Here is a 24,183-nt window from a genome sequence, read left to right as displayed (position 1 = left end):
GCTTTACATTGCAGTTACACAACAAATAACATATGTTTAAATGAATCAAAATCAATTTGTTGTGACTGAGGTACAATTATGTGTTCTCTCTGCTGATTTGACTGCTTTGTTTACAGAAGGGAGAAATCTGGCCCAACAGCACTGCAGAGGTGAACATCGTCTTCAAACCACAGGAAGCCAGGATCTACCAACAGACTGTTTACTGTGAAATCACTGGTACTTACAGTAGTGTCATGATAACAGATGTCGTCTTAAAATAAATTGCTTTTTGTTGTTACAACTATGCTCATGCATGCTTGTATTGTTTTCTAACAATGCATTAGTATATTTGCATGTGGCGCTTAGGCCCATCTGCAGGTTTGCATTTATTTGCATGCTTGAGTAAGGTCTTAACAATATTCTGGTTGCCTGGATTAGTATTGACCTAGAAAGTCAGACTGTTGATATTGTAGCCAGTGAAATTTCACAGCCTGTTTCATTATGCTAACCTGTCCTTTTTTGTTTTCTTATTTGAATGCTCTGTGCTTACACAGGTCGTGAATCTCGGTTGCCACTCTGCATACAGGCAGAGGGTGTAGGCCCAAAACTGCAGTTCAACTTTGACTTTCTAGACGTGGGAAACATTTTCATTGGCTCAAAACAGAGCTATAAGGTACAACTGAAGAAAACCATGTTGCTAAAAACAAAAATTTGAGATTTCCACTAAATCCTGTATTTAATCATTATTAATCAGTAATTGAGCAGCTGCATGACACTAATGGTGCAAAGTGTGTCCATTCTGACATTTAACTTAACTAATTAAATGTTTTATATTGGAGTAAGTAAGTGCTACAGCTGAATGCAGTTTATTAGTGTTATTGTCCCCTTTCTAACCTTCAGCACAGTCTAAAAGACAAAAGCACTTAGCGTTACCTCTTCCGAATCATTACACAGACTAAAGCATGCAGCCGTGGTGGGAGAAAAAATATTGATGTAACAGAAGAACCCTTCAAAAAATTGATTTGCTGTGAAGCCATAGCAAGCAGGATCTCACATCAGATTTAATCAGGATGTTGCTGACAATCTGCCAAGTGTAGCATGGACTCAATGGCAGTTTTAATTGAATAATAAAAGCCCCTTATTATTACTGAGTCTTGAAATAGACCAGTGTTTGGCTCACTTTGAATGCACTCAATTATGTAAACATTGTGGCTTTCCAATTCCTTTTGTTATTTGAGCTTGCATGATCCCAATAATATAATTTTCCTGAAAGTTTTGGATTGTTTGTTTGAATCTGATTTGTCTCTGTGGGCCTCTTTTTGAGGTAGTATCCAAGTGTATGATTAAACAACGTAAACTGATCCCACTGGTGAAAGAATGAAACAATTGGAAGTCTGTGCAGGCAAATACAGACCCTCTTTCTAATGTGTTATCTCTAGGGATGTAACGATTCACTCAACTCACGATTTGATTAGATTCACAATTTTGATTTCACGATTCGATTGAATTCAATTCACAATTTTATTTTATTTTTAAACAAAATTATATGTAAGACAAATTATGAATTAAATGTGTCCTTTTATTATTGCTTGGACAAAAAACTGTACATTTCTTTGTGAAATTGAAATATAACTATAATAATATAGTATATAGCACTTACATATTATTGCTCTTTTGTTGGTTTTGATTGCTTCTATTGTCCACATTTGTAAGTCGCTTTGGATAAAAGCTAAATGACAAAATTTAAATAGAATGTAAATGTAAATAACAAAACTAAATTTACATTTTAAAACAAGCCCCAAATCAAATAAATAACACAAATAAAATAAATCTCTTCATATAAATAAAATAAGGCTTTGTCTGTGCTCTTTCCATTTAAAATTAGAGGCAACCACTGCATTTTAATCATGATCCAAACAAAGATGCTGCATACATGTAACATGAGCAGTTTTTAATTTAAATTAGATTGTATAATTTCGAAATTTTGAAGCAAAAACAGAATGGTTTGACTTCAGTTTTGTGAAACTATACATAAAAATATCTGCATATATAATAGTGCACGAGCTGAATGAGACACAGATTCACTCTCTGCAGGTGGCGCTTTAAGCGTTTCCTTGGTTTCTGCTGTAAACGAAGCAGCTCTGCACTTATGAACTTTTAATATGCATTATACAGAGGCAAGATGAAAAGAAAACAATACCATCTTAATTTTTCTAAAGACAATAAGTTCCCCTCAGACATGCATTCATATAAACTCCTACCCCTAATCGAATCGCGATTTGTTTAGCATCTCAACCGATTTGAATCGTCACATATTTTAATCGATTTTCAACTGACTCGTGGTTAATCGTTACATCCCTAGTTATCTCTGTCTATTTTCTCTTCCTCTTAGCTGCTTCTGACTAACAAGGGACTGATAAAGGGTGCATATAAACTAGTGAAGCCCAGTACCATGTTGGGTCTTTGCTTTTCCTTCAACCCTTCTGAAGGCGTGATCCCACCCGGAGCCTGCCAAACAATGGAGGTCCACTTCTCTTCTGACAAACTGGGTGTCTTCTCTGAGGAGTTACACTTCAGTGTGGTGGGAAACCCTGAGCCTGTAATTGTCACTTTCAGGTAAACCTCATGGATTAACCCTTTAACCACTGTATGAACATGACCTAATCAATGCTCATAGTTAAGGCCAAGACAAATATTATTTTTTTGTTTTTGACTAATTAATATTTATTTTCTTTTAATTAATATTTATTTATATTCCATTCTAAAAGTAAAATAGTTAATTTTGTATTTGGTTGTTAGTAATTTCTAAATGTGTTACCTTTGCTGTCCATGAGGAAAACCATTCATATTCATATTTAAAACCTACATGAAATTGCTCCCTAGATGATTTGTTTTGTTTGTCTGTACACAGTATGATGGAAATATTTAAATATATATAGTTTTAGGCATTTTAATCATTATCTTATCAGACAAGACACTTGTTTTTGTTTTTATCGCTTTATCAAATTCTGTCATGAATGAATTATTATCTAAACATTTGAGAAAGTCAAATGTCTTGCTTGGTATCTGTTAAATGAACCTCTTTTGTCTTAAATTGCAAATTTTCCACAACACTAGAATATTTCCTGCCAGTCCCCATTGTTTTCCATCGTTATGTACTAATTGCAGTTTTAAAACATAAACCTGACTGTGACATATGATAGATCGCATTCATACACTTTCCACCCTGGTAGGCAACATACTATTAAAAGATCACAGTAAAACCTTTTTATGTTACTTTGTGACCGTTAAAGAAAGTATATTATGTATGGTATGAGTGTGTGTAGTGTGAATGTAATCCAAATGTACTATTCGCTGTCTTTGTCAAGTGACCTACAAGTGTCAGTTGCATTGCTTCAATACCATTTACAAATAATCTCCTTTGGCCTCGTGGGAGAGTAAAGTGTCGATTGGATGCACATTTCAGAATGTAGCCTGAACTTCTAGGTCCTCCATATACTGTTCTATGAATACTGTGATTTTGGACATACCTATATTACTATTTTTACATACTTTTTTCACTGGAAAGTCGGCATATTCAAATGCAGCCCAAGTACTGCTTAAGCTTAGCCAGAGTTGTTTTTTAGTGCAATGAAGATATCCTTTGCCTGATGCAAGACTGACCCATATTTTACATCCATTCCTTTAATCAGTTGCCTCTTATGACCATTAGCGAAACCACCAATGTTTCTCCTTCACTCTTTGTTGTTTTAATCATTAGCTTATGACTGATTAAATGAATCTGTACAGGCTGAAACTTAATTAAATGAACGAAGCAGAGCTCTGCTGAAATCTTTCAAGCAAACTAGCACAAGCCACTTCCCCCTTGATTAAGATGGATTACCACTGAAAGTGCTGAATGTAGACATTCCAAAACAACCTTGACAAACTACAAATGACTGCCTTGTCATTTAAAAAACAATGGCACTCATTCCTCGTTCCACTGGACTTCACCTCAGCAACCTATTAGTTTTGTATAATTACTTGCAGTGCTACATTTTCAATGGTCTTCATTCTTGGCAAGTAGGTTTTTGAAAGTTTCTGCATCCCTTCATCTGTTGCAGGGGGTGTTTAATTGGGCCTACATTCCACTTCAGTGTCCCAGAGCTCAACTTTGGGGATGTGTCCTTTGGTAAATGAACTTGCACTCTTCGCTTCATCAGTCAGGATCAATGTAAGCATTTAATGCTTGTTTTGCATATTAGTTGTATAATCAAGAAGTCTTCTCTCACTGACCCAGGGTTTCCGCAAACGCTGACATGTCGCCTCAGCAACACTTCAGTGGTGCCCATGAGCTTTGGACTGCGGATCCCCGGAGATGGTACGGGACAGGCGAGCATTACCAGCACGGACCAGGTCGCTCAGCTGAATAGAAGTGAATGGGGACCGGGAGACAAATCCGAAAGGAGACTGAAAGAGTTTATCTTATCACCCAGCTCAGGCACAGTTCGCGCTATGGCTGAGATTGATATCCAGGTATTTTTGGTCTTTCTGATGCTAAGCTGAGCCGTCAACATGTTATCTCACTGAATACCTCAAAGCGATTTGAATCAATTTCCCTATGCAAAAGCTGAAGTGAGCCGACGAGACGATCCCTATGACCTGTCCCTGCCACAAACATCAACATTCTCTCCAGAGTCTGAAACTTTGGTCTTTAAAACTAAGTGCAGCTTTAAACGCCCGTTCAGAGAAGACCTTTAATCCCTATTAAACCTCAGACAGCTTGGACTTTTGAAAAAGGGCCTCTGTTTTCCATTAATAGAAAAATGGGAGGTGGAATATATTGGAAAAAGTGATAAATGAGAATAGTAGCCCATTCCTCTCTCTCACTCGCTTTCTCTAGGGCTGTGATTATCTCGCCCATACTCCTTTCACTGGTTGCCAGGTACCTTGCGTACCTGTCATGTGGTGGTCTTTTCCCATCAATGGGAGCTGTCAGCACTTTGGAGGGCTAATCTGTTGGATGTGTCCGCCTGTCTTTGTGCTTCCAGTGAATGTGGGTGTCTCCTGTCAGTGTGCAAATGTGCCTCTCCCACTCTGTGACACGAGTGTGGCTCACCGTGCTCTAATGAGGCCTCAGCACAAGAATACATATTAGGGGCTTGTGGTTAGTCATATTAGTGGAATGGGAGGATATTCTCAAATGCATTATGCAGCTGGCCGACAGCCTCCCAGACGTGTTAGCATAATAAAAGAATAGCTCCTGGAGAGTACGTTGCTGTTCTTCTCAGTTACATTTCTCAGTGACAGTTGTCTGTGATCCCATATGTGCGGTTTCAGAACACTTAAAGCACTGCAGGGAGAGGAATATTGCTATCTGAACTGTTTAGAATAACAGTGATTTGTGAAGCACTAAATTTAGACAAGCAGCTGTTAAATCTGTTCAGAGGTGTTTTAATTGTGATTTAAAGAATTATAGTTAAGTGGTTTTGTTTTATGATATGATGACTGAGATATAAAATTTTATGAAGAATATTAGCTAGACCCTACCTTTCAGCATGGATGCTTTAAATTGTTCAAAAAGTGGCAGTAAAGACTTTTGTTACAAAAAAGTTCTAATTCTAATTCTACATGCTGTTCTTTCTAATCATCAAATAATACTAATAAAACTATTATTTCCACAAAAATCTGTACATCTGTAATTAAAACATTATGTAACTGAGTGCATAAATGAACGTGAGTAATCTTACCTGATGCTCATATTACAATAGCCTGTATTAATAGTTACGTGATCTGGCTCTTGATTTTATTATTTTAAATTTTTTATCATTATTATTTCTTTGCCCGGAAACAAATATATCAAACATGCGCACGGTAAGAGCATCTACGGTAATTCACGTTGGCCAAAACACACAAGGAAACATGTTGTGAAATAAAATATCACTGGCAATCACAGACATTCGCATTCGGACAGGATTAGTTTTCTCAGAGGATCACTGAGTTTGCTGAAAAGCAGTAGGTATTATCACAGAGGTTGTGTGAGAAAAAGACAGACGTGGCAGATTCGGACGGGATTAAAATCACCAAGTACGTCTGTGAAACACAGATTTCTCTAACGACCCCCTGTGAAACTAGTCCCGTCCGAATAGGGCTAAAGTGTCATTTTGCATGAAAGTGTGGACTCAGAGGAAGACCGTGAGGGTTTAGGGTGCGATTAATCTTTAATTGTTTTGCAGTTAACCTTTTGCTCCAACACGGTGCAAGACTACAATATGGCTTTAGTGCTGGATGTTCAAAGTGTTGGAGAGGAAGTTTTGGCTCTCCCAATCAAAGCTAGGTAATATATATAGTTTTATAAAGAAATGAAGTGGTTTACATACACAAAACTTATATCTGAGTTTCCCTGTAGATGTGTTGTGCCAGATGTGGTCCTCAAGAACCCGGTTCTTCAGTTCCACGACTGTTTCCTGAGTCGTCCCTATGAGCAATCAGTTGAGCTCATCAATGATACTGATCTTCCTGCTTGCTATGGACTTCTGCCTCAGGTGATTTCTGTAAGAGTAAATGTGTTTTATATTGCAGGCCTTTCAAAGTTCTTAATCATAAATTAGAGATGTGTTTTGATGTTCATGCAAATGACACATTTCTGTTTCTCTGTGCAGCCATATGAGGAGAACCCCGCTCTTCTTTATTCAAGTCCTCATGCACGAGGGGTCATTCAGCCGTACAGCACCAAACAGATTCCATTAGTTCTTCAGGCCAAGACAGTGGGCAGCCTGGAGGAAACAGCTCACATCGCTATACTAGGTCGCCAAGACCCACCGTTGGTGAGTGTATGCACATATTATATTTGTGTTTACTTTCAAAAGTTTGTAGTCAATAAGATTTTTTTTTTGACAAAAGTCTTTTATGATCACCAAGGCTGCATTTATTTGATCAAAAAAACAGTAAAAACAATACTATTGTGAAATATAAAATTAGTTTTCTAAATCAAGATTTTTTAAATGTAATTTATTCCTGTGATGGCAAAGCTGAGAAACAAGTACTCCAGTTTACAGTGTCACATGAATCTTATAAAACAGATAGTTTGATTATGAATTTACAATTGCTGTTGTAAAATATTCTATGAATAATCACTGTAGGCCACGGCTTCTTGGGCTTATTGTTTTATCCAGAAATCATTCTAATATGCTAATTTGGTGCTGAAGAAACATTTCTTCTTATTATCAATGTTAAATGGTTGTGCTGCTTAATATTTTGTGTGGAAACTGTTTTTCAGGACTCTTTTGAATGGATTCTTTAAATGTTCAAAAGAACAGCATTTATTTGCAACATATTTTGCAACATCTTAAATCACTTTTAATATTTAATTATTTTAATGCATCCTTGCTGAATAAGAGTATTCATTTCTTTCAAAAAAAAAAAAATGACTGCAAACTTTTGAATGTTTGTTTACTAATTCCAAAATCATATATGGAAATGTCTAATTTTCCATCCTTAAATGTCTATGTGACATCACTATCATAACTAGCGGTGAAACACATTGGTCTTAGAAAAAATGATCATTTTCAATTATTTTCCAATTTTTGTTTAGGTTTATTTAAAGGCACAATATGTAAGATTTTTTTATTAAAATATCCAAAACCCACTAGAACAGTGTTATATATTTTGCTGACTTGTGTACTTACATTATCCCAAATGTTTGGAAGAATGTTTAAATCCAGAGAAATAAGCAATTTTAACTAGTGACACGGACCGTGTCCATAGTGTCATTTTGTCGTCTGCCAATGACGTCATAACCACTCGATTTCTGGATTTGTTTTGTAGAAAACATATGGAAACACCAAAGACGCTTTAATATGTTGTGCATTTTAATAGATCGGTGATCACCGTACAGAGTAACATAACAGAACTTTCAAATGTATCTAGTATGATAAAACAGCACTGCTTTCTTTATCCCACATATGCACGACCAGAAGGAGCAGAAGCAGTCGACTGTGGCATAATAAAACCTCCACTGCTTTCGAGCCACCTGTCACGCTCGTTTTAGCTTCGACAGCTTTCAGCCTCACCCTGCTTTATTACTACTACATTAAAAAATCATTAGCTCATCCATGAACATGATTTCTGTCCGAGTCCCATCGGATTGTATCGGCTGTGGGGATGAAAACCACAACTCCCATGATTCCACACTCAGTCATGACATCATCAGACTACGCTACCTGGTCTTTATTTATTTAGAATACGCGCCCTCTAATGCGAAAAATTGCATATTGTGCCTTTACTTTTCATTTTATTATTCAATTTTAATAATTTTATAATATTAAGACAAAAATACTTAATTTTACTTACATTAAGTACTTATTAAGTACTAATTATACCATTGCTGGGGCTCTGTGCTAAAGAATACACAGTAAAGAGCAAAAGTTCATAGTTTTTTTTTTTATTCTAGGAAGAGTGGAAGGCTCTTTAAGAGCAGAAGCCTTGCCGCATTTTCACATGAGACACGGTTCTCCTCCTCAGCTATTACATGAGATGCTGCGTTAAACAGCCTCCCTCTGTCTGTACTAGTGCTGTCATCAATCATCAGCAACTGTTTACATTAAAATGATTAAAATGGATTATTTCATGCGTACACAGCTTTTTCTCTTTGTCAGAGTTTATGTTCACTGTTAATGATCTGATAACCTATGCAGTGTTCGGTTTATGATTTTTTTTTTAAATCTCTATCAGTGTAACATCTCAAATGGATTTTATTACATTTTTGGCAAAAGAATTTCAGTGGATTCCTAGATATGTATTTTTTTTTTCTATAGGAGCTCCTGCTCTCCTGTGTTGGCCAGGGACCTTCTGTATCTGTCACGGCTGCCAAGCTGAACTTTGGCTGTATTCCCGTGCTGACTGATGTCACAAGGACTTTGCAGCTGTCAAACGACTCCCCAATCCCAGCCAGATTCTTTGCTCAAATGGTGGGTTCTATTGCGACAGAAGCGACGAATCGCTTCAGTACTGTTTCTCTAGGGCCTAGTTTCCTCACCTGATGTCCATTCTGCTTTTTTCTTACTATGAGTCCAGTATCATGATCTTCTTTCCATGTGTTGTGAATGATTTTAGATTAGATAAGATTTATACCACTACATGCCTTTTATAGATCCTAATTTCTTTTAATCTCCATTTTTCGTTTTGGCCGCTCTTTATATTAAATAAGCTCCTTTGATTCTCAGCACTGATAAATTTAGCATTAGGCTTTGTTTAATTAATCCCTGGAAGGATTGCATGCAACCACACACACACATAAACGAAGAGACTTGAAAACATACATAGAAAAACCCATTCAGATATTCAGGGCATCCTAGATTATGGGCTGATACTCATTGGTAAACTGATCCTGTCTTCTCTCCCAAGGCTGAGGACTTTCATAAGCCCATAGTTTTTACCAAACATTTTCCAGCTTTAGTCGATCCTGAATTTTATTACAGGTGCTCGATAGCATGGCTGAGTGCCAAGCAGATGCTGACAAGAGTACCATGTGAATTGAAATTACTCAAAACGCAGTCTTTCACTGTTATGAGTCCATCTGTTCATGTGGTTTCTGATAAACTAGTATTGTGAGTTTTTCGGAAAGATATGTCTCTCCTGAGACTGGCTTTTGGTTCCATTGTAAAGCTCTACAGCACGATGAAGTTTAAAGCAATCAATGGTGTTAAACCGTCTAATGCAGGTCTGATCTTATTATTGAAATTTCAGCTGGCTTGTTCTTCACTTGATTACTCTCTCAAGGGGAAATTGCCCCAACCTCGATCTAGCTCCCTATCGACCGGCTCGTCTATCTCTCTTCCCCTCCTCTATCTCTCTCCCACTTGCTTTGCCATTTCTCTTTCAAATTAAGACTTACGGAGTCATCTATGTCTCGCTGCTGACCTCCTTTATTCTGGCGCAGTTCAAATGATAGGGCCCTCTCTCTTCCCTTTACCTGCTCAAAGGCGTTTCCTCCTTGCTGAATACTGAATTTGCAGTTTCCCTCTTCCAAGGGCAGCCTACTGCTGGTCATGACTGTGTTACCATTGGTTTGTCCTGGGATTAATCAGCAGAGAGCTTCTTCTTCTTCTTTTTTTTTTTTTTAATTTAAACAAATACTATGACATGAGGTATAATATATTAGTGTATACGCTTAACTTAATCATAAATATTTTGAAATACATATATGTACAGGAATATGATTACATTATATCATGGGTTAATAGTTTGGCTGGTTAGCATTGCCCCATTAGCTTCTGGTTATAAAAATATTTACTGTATTTCTGTGTTGATGGCTAAGGAATGTTTATTTTTATAAATAGATAAATTCTGAATATAAATTATAATTTTAACGTTAACTATAGAGGGCTTTTAAAAACAAAAATTCAGCTTTGGCATCACATGAATAAATTAAAAAATATATTAAAATAGAAAAGTTGTTTTAAGTTGTAAGCATATTATATTTTTTAATCAAATAAATGAAGTTTGAATATATTCAGTATAAATTCAATATATTCATGATTATGCAACAATATGTTATAAATATTGTAGTGCTTATTTTGGAAATGAATATGTACAGTATGTGCGCAGTATGCATATCCACTTTATTTTGCTACATGGAAGAAAACTATTTCTAAAAACTAGATATAAAATCTAGAATAATAACAAAATGCAGTAAACTGTAAAACTATTTGCACTCCCAACAAATAGTTAGTGTGTTTTTTATTATAGTAAATGGAAATATTATGTAAACAAATACCTGTTTGCTGTATCAAGCAGCATAATGGAGTGTTTTTGTATAGCTAAAATATCTGGATGCAGACGACACTAGTAGCCTTGCACAGTCAAGTTACAAATGGCTGGGCCTGCTCTTACGTTGAAAAAGGTTGATACGTTAAAATATATTTGAAAGGGCTTCTCATATAAAGTGCTGCCAAAACCTTTTACTATCTTTGATGGTCAGTATATTTCTCCAGAATTATTCATGGGGCTCTGCACAGCTGAATGAATGTGAGATATGAGTAAGGCTCCTCCTGATCGGTCTCTTACACACTGTCTGCCTCACAAACACACTTTGCCACACACAAATATATAGGTCCTGCATGCCTCAGAATCCATATCAGTTTGAGGAGTTGGTTATAAAAAAGTTAGCTGCCGATTCATCTATGTGAGATGTTTACACGGTTTTCTGGAACACTTGATTCTGATTGGACAGTTACATTCTGTGGTCAAAATGTTATTTTCTGCTAAATTGACTGTTGTCATTTCAACTCAATATTCTATGCCTTTTTATCTATTTTTGTAATAAGTGGGATAATGTACATTCAGATACATCTTAATGTATTAGATTGTACACACTGAAATACTGTACTCTACCTTCAAATTCCAATCTACAATCTGCTCACTTAGTTTTTTCCTATGAGGACTGTAAAAGGCGAGAGTAATGGGAATGATGATAAATGTGCCAAAATCTATACTCAACCATCAGGATGAGCCACACTCTTAAGATAAATAACATGCTATTAATCAGAATCCCTTAACACACCAACTCCCAGGATCTCTTTGCTCAGTCAGAAAATCCCAATTAAAAGTTAATGTGCAGGACATCAATCATTTGACCGCATTATGAAAATTGATTTGAATCCTCCGCCAACAGTTATGAAAAGTAGTGGTACAAATTAAGCAGCTGGTGAGGTGCACTTTTGCATGCAAAGACAAGCTTGCACTTTTTTCTCATTGGTGCATTTCTTGTTATGAGAAAATGAAAGGAAATAATGAAGGTAGGGAGAAAAAGTAGGCCAGAGAGGAGGCGCTTCACATCTGGGGTTTTTGTATAAGGAAAAAACTGCTTATATGCATATCTTCCATGTCGATACCCCAGTACAGAGCAGATGTCAGACACTTTGGTGAGTTGAAGCACTAACAGTGTCCATCCATTAGCCATTCAGTACTCATTATAAAACTGATACATGATCACAATTCCTTTATACTATTGCCAGTATTTCCTATTCCCTTAAGATAAAAAGAATTTTGCTGGCAGGACATATAAACGCACATATGTGCACGTTATCACTACATGGATGCTCATTTAAATCTCTGTTCAATTACAAGACTGAGATAATATTTTGCTGAGTGGCTTGCAATGACTGGCATCTACTTGTGTCTGAGCCAACCGGGAGGGAATGATCATTAATATTTCTCATTCCCCACTAGAAAACTCATCCACTGTGGAATAATTTCCCCTGAACATTACATAAGACACAGAAGAATCAGTCCACACACATATGGGAGTTTACTGTTGTTTTGTGCATGTGATTTTTTTTTCTTGTGCCCTGTGTTGGACTATATATTGTATGAAGTAATGGATGCTTTAGTGTCTCATTGCTGTTTATTAATTCCAAATTATTCCTAGCTAAGTAGGTGTTTTTTATTTTAATAGTACGATTGGACAGTTAAACTGTTTACTTTAAATTTTTGCTGTTTTCTAGTTTTTCATTTATATATATATATATATATATATATATATATATATATATATATATATATATATATATATATATATATATATATATATATATATATATATATATAGCTGGTTATTCCTGGTCACAGTTGTAATAAACTGGAGAGTACAAATTTTAATTTGTTTAGTTGCTCAGTAAGAATAAATTTACATAATATACGTACAGTATATACTACCATTCAGTGGTTTGGGGTCAATAAGTTTTAGTAATACTTTCATTCAGCAGTGATGCGTTGATCACAAGTGATAGTAAATACGTTCACATTGATAAAAAATCTATATATAAGATATCTTAGATAAGATATAAGAATATCAGCATATTCAAATGATTTCTAAAGGATCATGTGACACTGAAGACTGGAGTTATGGCTACTGAAAATTCAACTTTGCCATCACAGGAATAAATTCTATTTTAAAATAATAGATTACAGTTTTCACTGTATTTTTGATCAAATAAATGCAGCCTTGATTAGCATTAAAAAGTAAGGCTATATGTTTTTTCACTAGTCCTAATTGTAACCACTTGTATGTATACTGTAGTTTACATGTCTAGTAAGCAAGATTTAAATGAGCAAGAGTAATGCTATTAATAGGTTTTTTAAACATTATAATACAGAATTATTAGAATTTTTCAATGTTTATTATCCTTTTTTGCTGTCATATGTTCAAAACTTCACTATGGAATTAGTATTTTTGTGCTATACCATGTATATGTTGATAGGTGAAGAACAGGTCTCACTGGTGTGTGGATCCCCCTGAAGGGGAAATTCCTCCAGAGCAGGGTTTGGAATTGAAGTTGATAGCCCACCTGAATGACACCTTGCCCTTCCAGGATGAGCTTTTACTAGAAATCCAGGATGGACAGACCTTTAACATTCCTGTGTGGGCCAAAGGAAAGGGCACCACCATAGTCACTGACCGGCCATTTGCTCCTAACCTGGATTTGGGAACTCACTTCAGGTAAAACAACCAATCACATGCAGTTGTCCTTGAGTTTAACAATAACATGTGTCCTTGATTCACAAAACTTCATAGTTGGTTTGATCTTCCAGTTCCGTCCCATGTCAGTACGCCTTCAGAATCACCAATCGAGGACGTCGCACTCACCAACTATTATGGACCACAGAGGGGTTTCCACAGTTTCCTAATAGAGAACTTCTGTCACCTAACAAGTCTAGGAACAAGAAAAGCAAGAGTCTACAAACTTCAGTTCAAGTTTTCAGCTTATCCCCTGCACGTTTATCACTTGCTCCTGGCCATTCAGCTGAAATGCTGCTTGAGGGCTCCTCTGACATTCCCAAGGTATCTACAGTATATCTAGGACTACATTCTTTGCAACAATTTTAAATATGTTATCCAACAGTAGTTCCGACACAATCGGTTGAAGTTTGAATACTACAGTGATGAAGGTCCTGAAAGCCACACTTAATCGAGATTCACAGAGCTGTGTATTGACTTCCTCTCTAGAGCATTACAGAGGTGCATGCCTCCTTGAGTCCTTATTGATTTAATGGTAAATTAGAGATGAGAGAAGGTGAGATGTGAATATAGGCCTGCCCTGCTGCCTCCCACACCAGGATGCTGCATTGCATAGCCATCAGTTAGTCAGCTGTCAGTGTGCCGGCACTCAGGCATCATAGAGAAGGGTTCTGTTTTAATGCATTTTTGACAAGGCCGAGCAGGCTTTTTAAGGTGCCCCTATTATGGATTTTGAAAATTACCTTTCATGCAGTGTGTAACTCAGTGAATGAAAACATTCTGCAAAGTTTTAAATCTGAAAGTGCACCGTGTATAAAGTTATTGTCTCTTAAAAGAAAAAGTAGACTCTAATTCATTGAAACAAGTCGTTTTTAAAACGAATTCCAAGCCGTTTCAGGTTGACATTAACATGAAACATTAGCATATTGTCCTCCCACTTGTTGGTCTTTTTACGTTGGTCTCAATGAAAATGCATATTCATTCTTTGCCACTAGGTGCTGCTTTTGGAGCCGTAAAAATAGTTGTTTCCCCAGTAACGCTGTACACAAAGCAACACTGTGCTCACAAACACTGCTTTATCAGGCATTACAGGCATGATGAAATGAAAATAAGACCAATCAACCAATCACCGCAGATTAGCATCACGCAAAGGGGAGGTTTCAAAAAATTAAACGTTGAGTGAGTAAGGTAAAAAAAATAATGCATATTATAAGACAATGAAAGTGTTTTTTGACCTTGCATGCATGTCAACATGTTGTAGGGGACTCCCAAAACCAAAATATGAACCTTTCATTACACATAATAGTGGCACTTTAAAAATAATACTTTCAAAGATGATTCACATCCATTCATAAATTGAGAATATGAAAAGGATCTCTTCTGTGTATATATATGATGTGTTTTTAAATGGGTGTGTTTATGAATTGCAGATGGTTACAGAGAAACTGCTATGCTATGCTGTTGTCGGGCGTCAGTATGTGAGAGAGTGCATCATGTCTGCAGACGTCACATGCCAATTTGTCTCCCCAGCAGTAGACATCTCCTCACAACAAATCAATTTCTATGTGGAAAAGGTTTGCAAAAAGCTCTCTCTACCATCAAGTGTTATTATAGTTTCGAATTTACTGTAAATGTATTTATTTATTTTAACTGTTTTCCAATTATTTCATATTATTTTTAGTCTTTAGACCCCCCCCCCCCACCAGAATTTTTAGTTTATTTTCTAGTTTCTAGTTTATTTTCTAGTTTATTCAGTTTTCAGGGGTGCAAAAGTTAATCTGCTAACTGGTGTCATAGATGCTTAATGCTCTGAAATTTATCAGCAGTCTTGTTATTTAGTTGCATTTTCATGTTTAATTCAGACGAGTTGTAAAGGTTTTAACTTTTGTATTTAATTAATTTATGTAAATATTTATTTCATTTTCTATATTATTTAAATAGTTTTCTATATTAAAGAGATAGTTCACCCCAAAATGTATTCACCCTCTTGTCTTTCCAAACCTGTGTGACTTCTTGTGGAAAGAAGATATTCTGAGAAATGTGTTTTTTCCCCATACAATGGAAGTCAGTGGACAACAAAACCATTTCAAACATTCTTTAAAATATTGTCTTTTGTTTTCTGCAGAAGAAAGAAAGTCATACACTTTTGGAATGACATGAGAGTGAATAAACAATGACAGATTTTTTTAATTTCGGATGAAGTGTCCCTTTAATTATTCATTTTGTCAATATTGTATTGCTTGTGTATGTTAAATGTCAGGTCCATTATCTGTGCCGCAGCTCAGTGGTTATACATGTACCCTTTATCAAATGTCCTTTCACTTTTTAAGAAGTACGAGATGCTTTCCTTACTGCTGGAAAGATAGTTTGCAGTGTGTGGTTAGATGGCAATTAACTGCTCCCTTGTACAGGAATTAAGCCTAATTTATGAATGGTATAGAAGAGATATTGATCGTCTGTACATCCAGTCAGTCAATTTCGATTCATTTGTAAGTCACTTGACTGCAAGACAAGATTGAGGCATAGGCTAATGTCATGGTCTATTGGAATTGAAAATAGATGGCTGCCTCTAATATTGACAGTAAAGACCATTCAGTTGTTATGTGGACTCATTCAAATGAGCCGTCCAAATTTACTTCTCATTGGCAAAATGATTGTAAGTGAGCTGAGGTGGCAAATTCATTTTAACCCCAGCCCACAGCTCAGCATTGACATCTCAGGTCCTCTTCTGTTTTTTAAAAAAGCTGTAGAATAAGCACAGTGAGCTCAGGGGGAACCATCATTATAATGAAAATGATTTTCTGTCTGCCCTATTTCACTTTTATTATTTCTCTTTCAACACACACACAAACATTTTCATACACAACACCATCCCCCTTGTCAGATTCTTGTTCTCTCCATTTTTTGCTGCAGCCATACATATTTTCATACACTTTTTATATCTTCTGACAGCTGCTTTCCGGCACCTTGCAAGTCTGCATCTTAGAACTAAAAATGCTAATTTATTTCAGAGGCATTCTTTTTATCTGATTCTGTCCCATTCGTCCGTGTTTTGACAGCCCGTGCTGCTAGATTTAATGAATGCTCCCTTAGTAGAGCTTGGAGGAATAAAGCAATTAAAGAGAGTGAGTAGGAAATGGAGAGAGAGAGAGATGAGAGGAAACTGGAGGAAGAGGGAAACCAAGAGAGTAGGGGACAGTGAAATTTGCCTTTTAAGTATTGACAGTAATATTGCACAAATAACTGATATTTGTGCTTGAAAATGATGTGTCTAATAGTATTAATAATAGCTGCTCTCAATATCGCTTCCTCCATGCCTACCACTGTAGTTTCAGAAATTCTCAGTCTTGAATTGAGACAAATTTTCAGTCCCTATGAAAGATTATACAGTGCTTAGTATGGTCACAGTAAATGTGTACATACACACACTAATCCCGTAGTATATTGTGTTTTATTGGTTTTGCTTTATACAGTATGTTGTTTTTCCAATATATTTGTCTAACTCACAGGCTCCAGATGTGTCTCTGGTTCCATTGTATCAAAGGCTGGTTCTGAAGAGCTTGTCCTCCTTAAACCTCTCCATGGAACTGACCCTGCATGAGCCTTTTGGATTGTGTGATTATGACGGGGATGAACTGTATACAACCTCAAAGGTAAACAGGTGGAGTTTAGTTGCTGTTTATATACCAGTAATGACAGAGTAATTAATAGGGGCCATTCATTTTTTCTTCCAAAAAGCAAAAAGCTAAATAAATAATCTTATATAAATAAATATTTGTATTTTATCCTATTTTTGCACATCTTTGCATGCAAGTGTGCAGGTAAGATTTCAATGCTTTCCATTACCTTGACCTGTGCATATGAATTTTTGGCCTTTCAGGCTGAGTCTAGTTCTTCTCTTTCTCTAGAGTCTGGTGCTGGCTGTCGGAGCCCAAAAAGAGCTATGGGTGCGTTTCAACCCCATGTATCGACAGGACCGTGTCACCCGTATGGTTGAGGATGTGCTGGAGTTCTGCTACCACAGCCACCCTCAGCAAGACAGGGTAGTGCTGAGGGGCGAGGTCCACTTCCCTAATCTCAAGTTCTCAAGCACCACATTGGACTTTGGCTGCATTCTCAACAACACAAAATCCCGCCGCAAGCTCACCATGACCAACTGCAGCCCGCTCTGTATTTCCTACCGATGGGCCTTCCTTGTAGATCCACAGCATTGCCATATAGGGTAGGATTTGAAGTTCAAATTATAATATAAACCTTCACCCAGTTCACCCAGAATTGAAAATGTCACAATATACACACCTTCCTGACTTATTTTCTACTGAGGGACACAAAACAAGATATTTTAAAGAATATTTTGTCCATACAATCAGACCCTTGTGACTTTCATTGTATGGACAAAATCACTGGGACATTTTTCAAAATTTTGTCTGAATGCAAAGTAATCTAGGTTTTAGTCCTTTAAGCATAGACGAAAATGGTTAGAAGCACAGGGACACCTCTCTGCAGAGTAAACTTGGCTGTGCTGTGCTTTAATTCCAAGCCAGTGCATTTTTAATGTAGCCTGTCACAGGAAACGGGACAGAGCGTATGGACTTACGCTGATATTTAACAATTCAAAAGCTGCATAAGTGACTTCTTGAGATAAATGTTCAAGGAGTATTGATTTTCTGTTGACAAACAACGAAAAAAAAAAAAAAAAAAAAAAAAAATTGGGTGTAATTAAATGACTCCCAAAAGAGCCCCAAAAGATTAAGCAATCAATGCTTTAATTCAAAGCAAAACCGTTTTTGCTTTTTAGTGCGTTTTTGCAAAGAGTATATTTAAAATGAGGCTAACAAGCCAATCCAGTGTCATAAGAAAACGTGTTAAAACAGGTGACGATTTCATATGAATTTGTACAATGTGATTAATATGGTAATGTATGACTGTAGAAATGTTCGTTGTTATTATGAAGGTCCACCCCTACACCTAAATGTCTGTGGGGTGTAAGCAGATCACACAAAATAAAGTTCCACAGAAGGAGCCTAATCATTCAGTCCTGTCAATCATCATTACGAGCCTATATAAGCAGCTCTCATTTTACCGTTTCAGCGTCAATTCTTCTGGCATCCCTCCACCTCCCCATCTCCTCCTCTATTTGTTTTTCTCCCTCTACATGGTACCACATGGGGGGTGGGGTTCGAGCCTCCATTAAGGATAGCAAGCCAAGTTTGTTTACCATTAACCATCAGGACTGGAGGGGCAGGTGAACTCGGGAAAAATTCATCAAAAAATTATCCACCAACTCGCCAAAACGACTAGCAAATAGATAATTTCCACTCAATTTCATTCAATTTCACTTGTGTATTTACATAATTTTGTACAGATGCAGTAGTAATATTATGTTCATGTTGTACAAATATCTGACTAATCTTAAATATAGGATACGTCAGAATGAATTAGTTCAGTTCAGTGTTCATTCACTATTCAGATTCAGCTCACACTGTTTAAGCGAAACAAACCTTGACACTGCTGATTCTGATTACATTATTTGAAATAGACAGCTAGTGTTAGAGAATTGTTTTATATCTTGTAGTTAAAATTTTTCCCATTGTATTTTTTGTTATATTTGACAGGATGTTTTCATTAAATCCATTTAATTATTGCAGTCATGTGTATATTTTGTCTTGTCTCATAGGCAAATACAGTATATCCAACACCCTCTCAGCTTTACACACATGCTTATGGTTTCCTATTTAAAAAATAAAAATTGGTTGCACAAAGCTTTATTTTAAATCTCGGCTGTCGATAACTTTGGGTTGAGTTTTTATAGTTTAAATTGTTGTTTATTGGCTGCCATGTCCTGCGTCGGATTAATCGATAAGCCTCCTTGGGGCTACAGTGCAAGCCAGTGAAGATTAATCACTTTCTGCACTGCTATTTGCTTCCCACCTCCTGCATGATCCAATAAGACTATGACCTTTCCTATCAATATCACTGGGGTTCCAGCATGCATTGTCCAGCCTGCTAATTAAAAGCCTATCAGTAATTAAAACCAAGAGCGAAGCCGGTATTATTGCACCACTTTGTTGATCCATTTGGGCTCCCGACACATAGCGGATTTCTTGCTGATGGACAGTTTTTTTTTTTTCATGGTGTCTGTGGCTGATATGATACTGATTACTTTTTCCTTCTTTTCTGGTAGGTTTTTTGATGAGACGAGTCGAGGGACTGACGGAGAAGCTGGGGGGAAAAGAAAGGAGAGCGGGGAGGCGCAGTGGGAGCTGTTAGAGCAGAAAGAAGCTGACGGCAAGACGGACACAAACAGGTCTGAGAACAGCGTCTGTGTGAGCCTAGAGGCTGACAACTCCCTGAAGCTTCTCTGATAATAAGCAGGAATTATGAGGATACATATAAAGTGGGATGTTTACCCGAATCTCATCACGTTAGCAGACCTTTGAGTATTACCTCACCTCCTCACTGGTTCTCCATGTTGATAATGAGAGTACGGAGCGTAGCCTCCTACAGAATCATTAGATTACTCAAGAACACCCATCACGTATACACTCATTTCGAGGAGGGCAGGTAAATGTGAGGCGTTATCTGTGCGTTTGTTGAGCGTAGCAAGTGTGTCTGGCAGCACACGTCTCTTGAGAGACTTTGAGAACACCTGCACCAGACTTCCCTAGCATCTAAACACTCTCTACACTGTCATTTGTTCCGTGCTCTCAGCCTGGTTCACAGAGATGTTGTTTGGAACTACTTGTTCGTTTAAACAAACAGCAATCAAGCACAAAAGCCAAAGCACATTTTCAGACGGATTTCAGAGGAATTCAACTTTTTTCTAGATATGGCTGGTGTTTTCAATTTCCAGGGGTCCTGTGGAGCTCATTCATTATCTGTACTAAGTAATCACCTCCTGTCTTACGGAGGAAAAAAAGAAAAGGCCGATAGATTTGTTGATTAACACTGCCCCCTGCTGACTCCATTTATAATAACACCCATTGTTAAAACCTGCCCACCTTCAATACAACTGCCCTCCTTAATAATATATAAAACAAAATATATTATCTTCTTTTTTTCCGAAAGAAAAAAAAAAATAAACACACTCAATCAAAGAAACCTTATTCTGAGTGAGTGTGGTTCTTATTATGTTCTTTTCCATTTCTTTAAAGCCTGAGACTTCCCATGTGAACATTTCTTCTGATAAATTACATGCGTTCAATTATTTAATGCTTTCTGTAATTAATGGCCATCTTGACAGACCCAATTTGGTTTCCGTCTGACCCTTTAGGCGGAACGAAAACATGAAGTAAGATAGATCTGATGATTGCTGAAAACCCCTAATAATGTTTCATTGTTTATGTTTTTGCAGGGAGGCTGATGTAATCATACCTCAATTGGAAGAGGATGAATTGCATCCCGGAAGCTCCAACGGACAGGAGCAGAATAGGAACTACTCGACACCAAGGCCACTGAGCACAGAGCTGGGAAGCAAACCTATCAGTCTGACAGGCCATGGGCATCCAAGTGTGGGTGTGAAAGAGGTTGGCATAACCTTGCGTCTTTCTCTTTATGTTGACATAGGCTGTTTCTGAAAGCTTAGGCATGACTTTGCAGGCAGTGTTTGTGCACAGAGGCAACTCCCAAAACTTATTCAGGACAGATTTTTTGAGACAGCTTAATAGTTTTATGATCTACAACAAAATAGAGACACTTTAGTGATATCTAAGCAAATATTTAATTACTACAATACTAATTTCTAGGTAGAAATGACATCAAAAGTGGAGAAAGTGGGTCAAAAACATACATCTACACACAAACTGACCATTAAGTGCAACTTTCAGACACCATTTTGATTTGTTAACTCAACTGTCACAGAATCAAATGCACAGGATATAGTGGGATATCTTAGGATACACCACCGCTGCCCACAGAAATTGGACAAAAGAAGGTAACTCAGTAGACAGGATGTGGCACAGTGATTAGATTCAGATATGCCTTGTTGCCTTCTTACATCCAGATGATGCCTGAGGTGGCAGAATTTTTCAGCTTTTGCATGGAACAATATTCTCTAAACATATGATGTATTGTACAGTTTGAATTGCCTCTTTTCATGCTATACAATTATACTTATCTATTTCGTAGGTGTTTGATATCTCATCACTGTATGGGGAACTACAGCCTGGTGACACCAAGCTGGTGACCTTCTCATTTCTCGGCCACGCTGACATCAGCACGCATGTGTTGGCATTGTGTGAGGTGGAAGGAGGGCCCACCTATGAGATCACACTCAAGGGTCAGGCTTCCTTTGTTTCGTATATGCTGGACACAAACGACATTGACTTTGGTTTACAGGTAACTACACACTTTCACCATAATAGCAATAGGATCATTTCAGCAGTGATATGTATGAATGGAAGATTTCATTCTGTTTTGTCTGCTGTAATCACAGTTGTTTGACCATGTGGAGGAAGCACAGATCACTTTGAAAAACACAGGGAAAGTTGGCTTTGATTTCTCTACTCTAACTGGAGAACAAGGACTCTTTGCAGAGCAACCCTTGCCTGGTCAGCCTCTCATCGTCCCCAGCAAGGTGAGATGTTCTTCATGTTTTAATACACTGATGACTTTTCATTCATTGCGTATCAAATTTGTGGCATTAAGTGTCATGGTTGTGTTTCTTTTGAAGGGTCACCTAGAGCCGTATGCAGAAATTAGTCTCAGTGTGTATTACCTCCCAGGAATCCCAGAAGTCTTTCACAAGACCTTTCAGTTACAAGTGGCCTTCTATGAGGCCGAGAACATTACTGTAAGAGGAGAGGGTATTTTCCCTCGACTATGTCTGGACCTTCCCAGAGACCTGAGTAAGTTTCTGTCCACAGTTTTCACAAGCAGCACAACCATTTTTAACATATGATGTTGTTTTATTAACACAGTTCGGGAGGAGCGGGGGGTTGGGGGTTGGGGTGTATTCTGGGTTCGGCCCACAATTCAGAGCTCGGAGCCCTCTCCTCGGAAAGCATGACAAATATGCATAACCTTTACTCTGTTTATTATATGCAAGTTTGAACTTGTGAAGTTTTAATAATGAGAAGTGATTATTGAGCAGCAAATGAGCATATTAGAATGATTTCTGAAGGATCATGTAAAACTGAAGACTGAAGTAATGGCTGCTGAAAATTCAGCTTTGCCATCACAGGAAAATTAACATTTTTAAAAATATTAAAATAGAAAATAGGAATTTATTATTTTGAATGGTAATATTTCACAATATTACTGTCTTACTGAAAACTATGTACCAATTCCAAACTTTTGGTAGTGTATGTAGAGATCTGAACAATCAAGTATTAAACTTTGTGCTATAAACATTAATTACACCTCAAATTGAATAGCTTGTTGAGGACAGGTGTGCTCTTGGGGAATGTTCACACAAAATGTGTTTTTGCCTGCACTTGCACTGCTTTTTAATTATTTTCTGGTGTAAAAATATGCTAGACAGACGTCTTTGCACCTTGTCTCAGCTTTTTTTAGCATCTTGCATCTGAGCATCAAGTGTTTTTAAGAAGTTCAACTAATCATTTTCCATTTTCACAGCCGTGAACCAATCAGAAGAAACTAGGCAGGGCAAACATTATAAGCAAGTGTTTACAGTAGCAACTGAATATAATTTTTTTTCTTTTTTTTCTGTTTGGCTATTTCTAAAACATTCTGATATCTGTTTTTACCTGAACACATCTCAAGACTCTGTGTTTTTTGGATTTGTAGTTTTCACTTGGCTGATCCCAACTTCAAGATCAAAAGGAATTTATGTAAGAGTTTAGTCTTACAAAAAAGTGTAGCCATTAAGTGATTGGCCAAGTCAGACATAATACATCTTCATATGTTCTAATTAATCAAACCTTATAAATGAATTAGCCATTCTGAGGCCAACAGCTCTTCACAAAATTGTTGAACACATTGAGAATTTCAGACAGGATGTTTTAAATTCTTGAATATGATCCAACTTTCACTCTCATCAAATACACTTGAAAGGAGTCCAGTCCTTCGTCCTGGCTCACCTAACCTTTAATCAAACACAGTTGCACTGTGCCAGATTGCAGAAAGACATAATGGTCTTGACCTTGAACCAGCTCTCACACTGCGCTAGAACTGTTAAAATCCATTTTCCACTCTGATCTGCAGCCAGCCTGAAGGAGTGCAGTTTATCTCGGAAACAAGCAGTTTTGCTCTTGTGGCAAATTGTGCAACTATTACTAAGGAGAGGAATACCGTGTTGCTCTCTGATTACCTATTGATCGGATTCTTTGCTTTACTAACACAGGCAGTTTGTAGTAAAGAGCAAAGAAATTGCAGGCTTTGTTGCTCAAGAGATATTTTTACATTATAAGGTCAATACTTTGACTACAAGGCCTATAAAAAGAGATTGTTGAATCAGTAATAGCAAGCAGTGAGTAGACTCAGATTAAATAGAAAATTATGATTTGAACTAAAATACATGGCTGTTGTACTCAAATCTCAAACAAAATCTTTTCTGAATAAGGCTTATCAGAATAGGCTATGCAATGTTTCTGTTTCCTGTCTAGATGAGGAGATATATGGTGCTTTGCTAAATGAGGCAAAAGACTCGGTGGAAAATGAAAACTCAAGGGAGGGGGTGATGAGCAGGCTGGTCACAGTAAAGGAGGAGATGCCACCTGAAGAAGACTACATTCCTACTGTAAGTC

General features: G+C 37.1%; 1 protein-coding gene across 4 annotated transcripts in view; it reads left to right on the top strand.

Moving 5' to 3' along the window:
• The window catches only part of hydin (HYDIN axonemal central pair apparatus protein), a 64,668-nt gene that overhangs the window by 17,310 nt on the left and 23,175 nt on the right, over positions 1-24,183 (top strand). For 2 of the 4 annotated variants that reach the window (XM_042744058.1, XM_042744056.1), the window contains exons 9-28: positions 117-216; positions 534-652; positions 2,372-2,595; positions 4,083-4,150; positions 4,259-4,494; positions 6,195-6,295; positions 6,368-6,503; positions 6,621-6,785; positions 8,775-8,927; positions 13,221-13,459; positions 13,552-13,801; positions 14,908-15,051; positions 16,987-17,130; positions 17,386-17,699; positions 19,662-19,784; positions 20,832-21,003; positions 21,605-21,814; positions 21,912-22,052; positions 22,149-22,323; positions 24,043-24,176. In XM_042744058.1, the coding sequence (XP_042599992.1) occupies positions 117-216; positions 534-652; positions 2,372-2,595; positions 4,083-4,150; positions 4,259-4,494; positions 6,195-6,295; positions 6,368-6,503; positions 6,621-6,785; positions 8,775-8,927; positions 13,221-13,459; positions 13,552-13,801; positions 14,908-15,051; positions 16,987-17,130; positions 17,386-17,699; positions 19,662-19,784; positions 20,832-21,003; positions 21,605-21,814; positions 21,912-22,052; positions 22,149-22,323; positions 24,043-24,176 (3,348 nt within the window). Of the gene's footprint in view, positions 1-116; positions 217-533; positions 653-2,371; positions 2,596-4,082; positions 4,151-4,258; positions 4,495-6,194; positions 6,296-6,367; positions 6,513-6,620; positions 6,786-8,774; positions 8,928-13,220; positions 13,460-13,551; positions 13,802-14,907; positions 15,052-16,986; positions 17,131-17,385; positions 17,700-19,661; positions 19,785-20,831; positions 21,004-21,604; positions 21,815-21,911; positions 22,053-22,148; positions 22,324-24,042; positions 24,177-24,183 lie in introns of all 4 variants that reach the window. The other 2 variants (XM_042744057.1, XM_042744055.1) reach the window with 1 other exon arrangement.

This window comes from Cyprinus carpio, chromosome B18 (genome assembly GCF_018340385.1).
Source record: "Cyprinus carpio isolate SPL01 chromosome B18, ASM1834038v1, whole genome shotgun sequence".
In the NCBI taxonomy this organism is placed as follows: domain Eukaryota; kingdom Metazoa; phylum Chordata; class Actinopteri; order Cypriniformes; family Cyprinidae; genus Cyprinus; species Cyprinus carpio.
The sequence above is the reverse complement of the archived record's forward strand: the minus strand, read 5'-3'. Positions and strand labels throughout refer to the sequence as shown.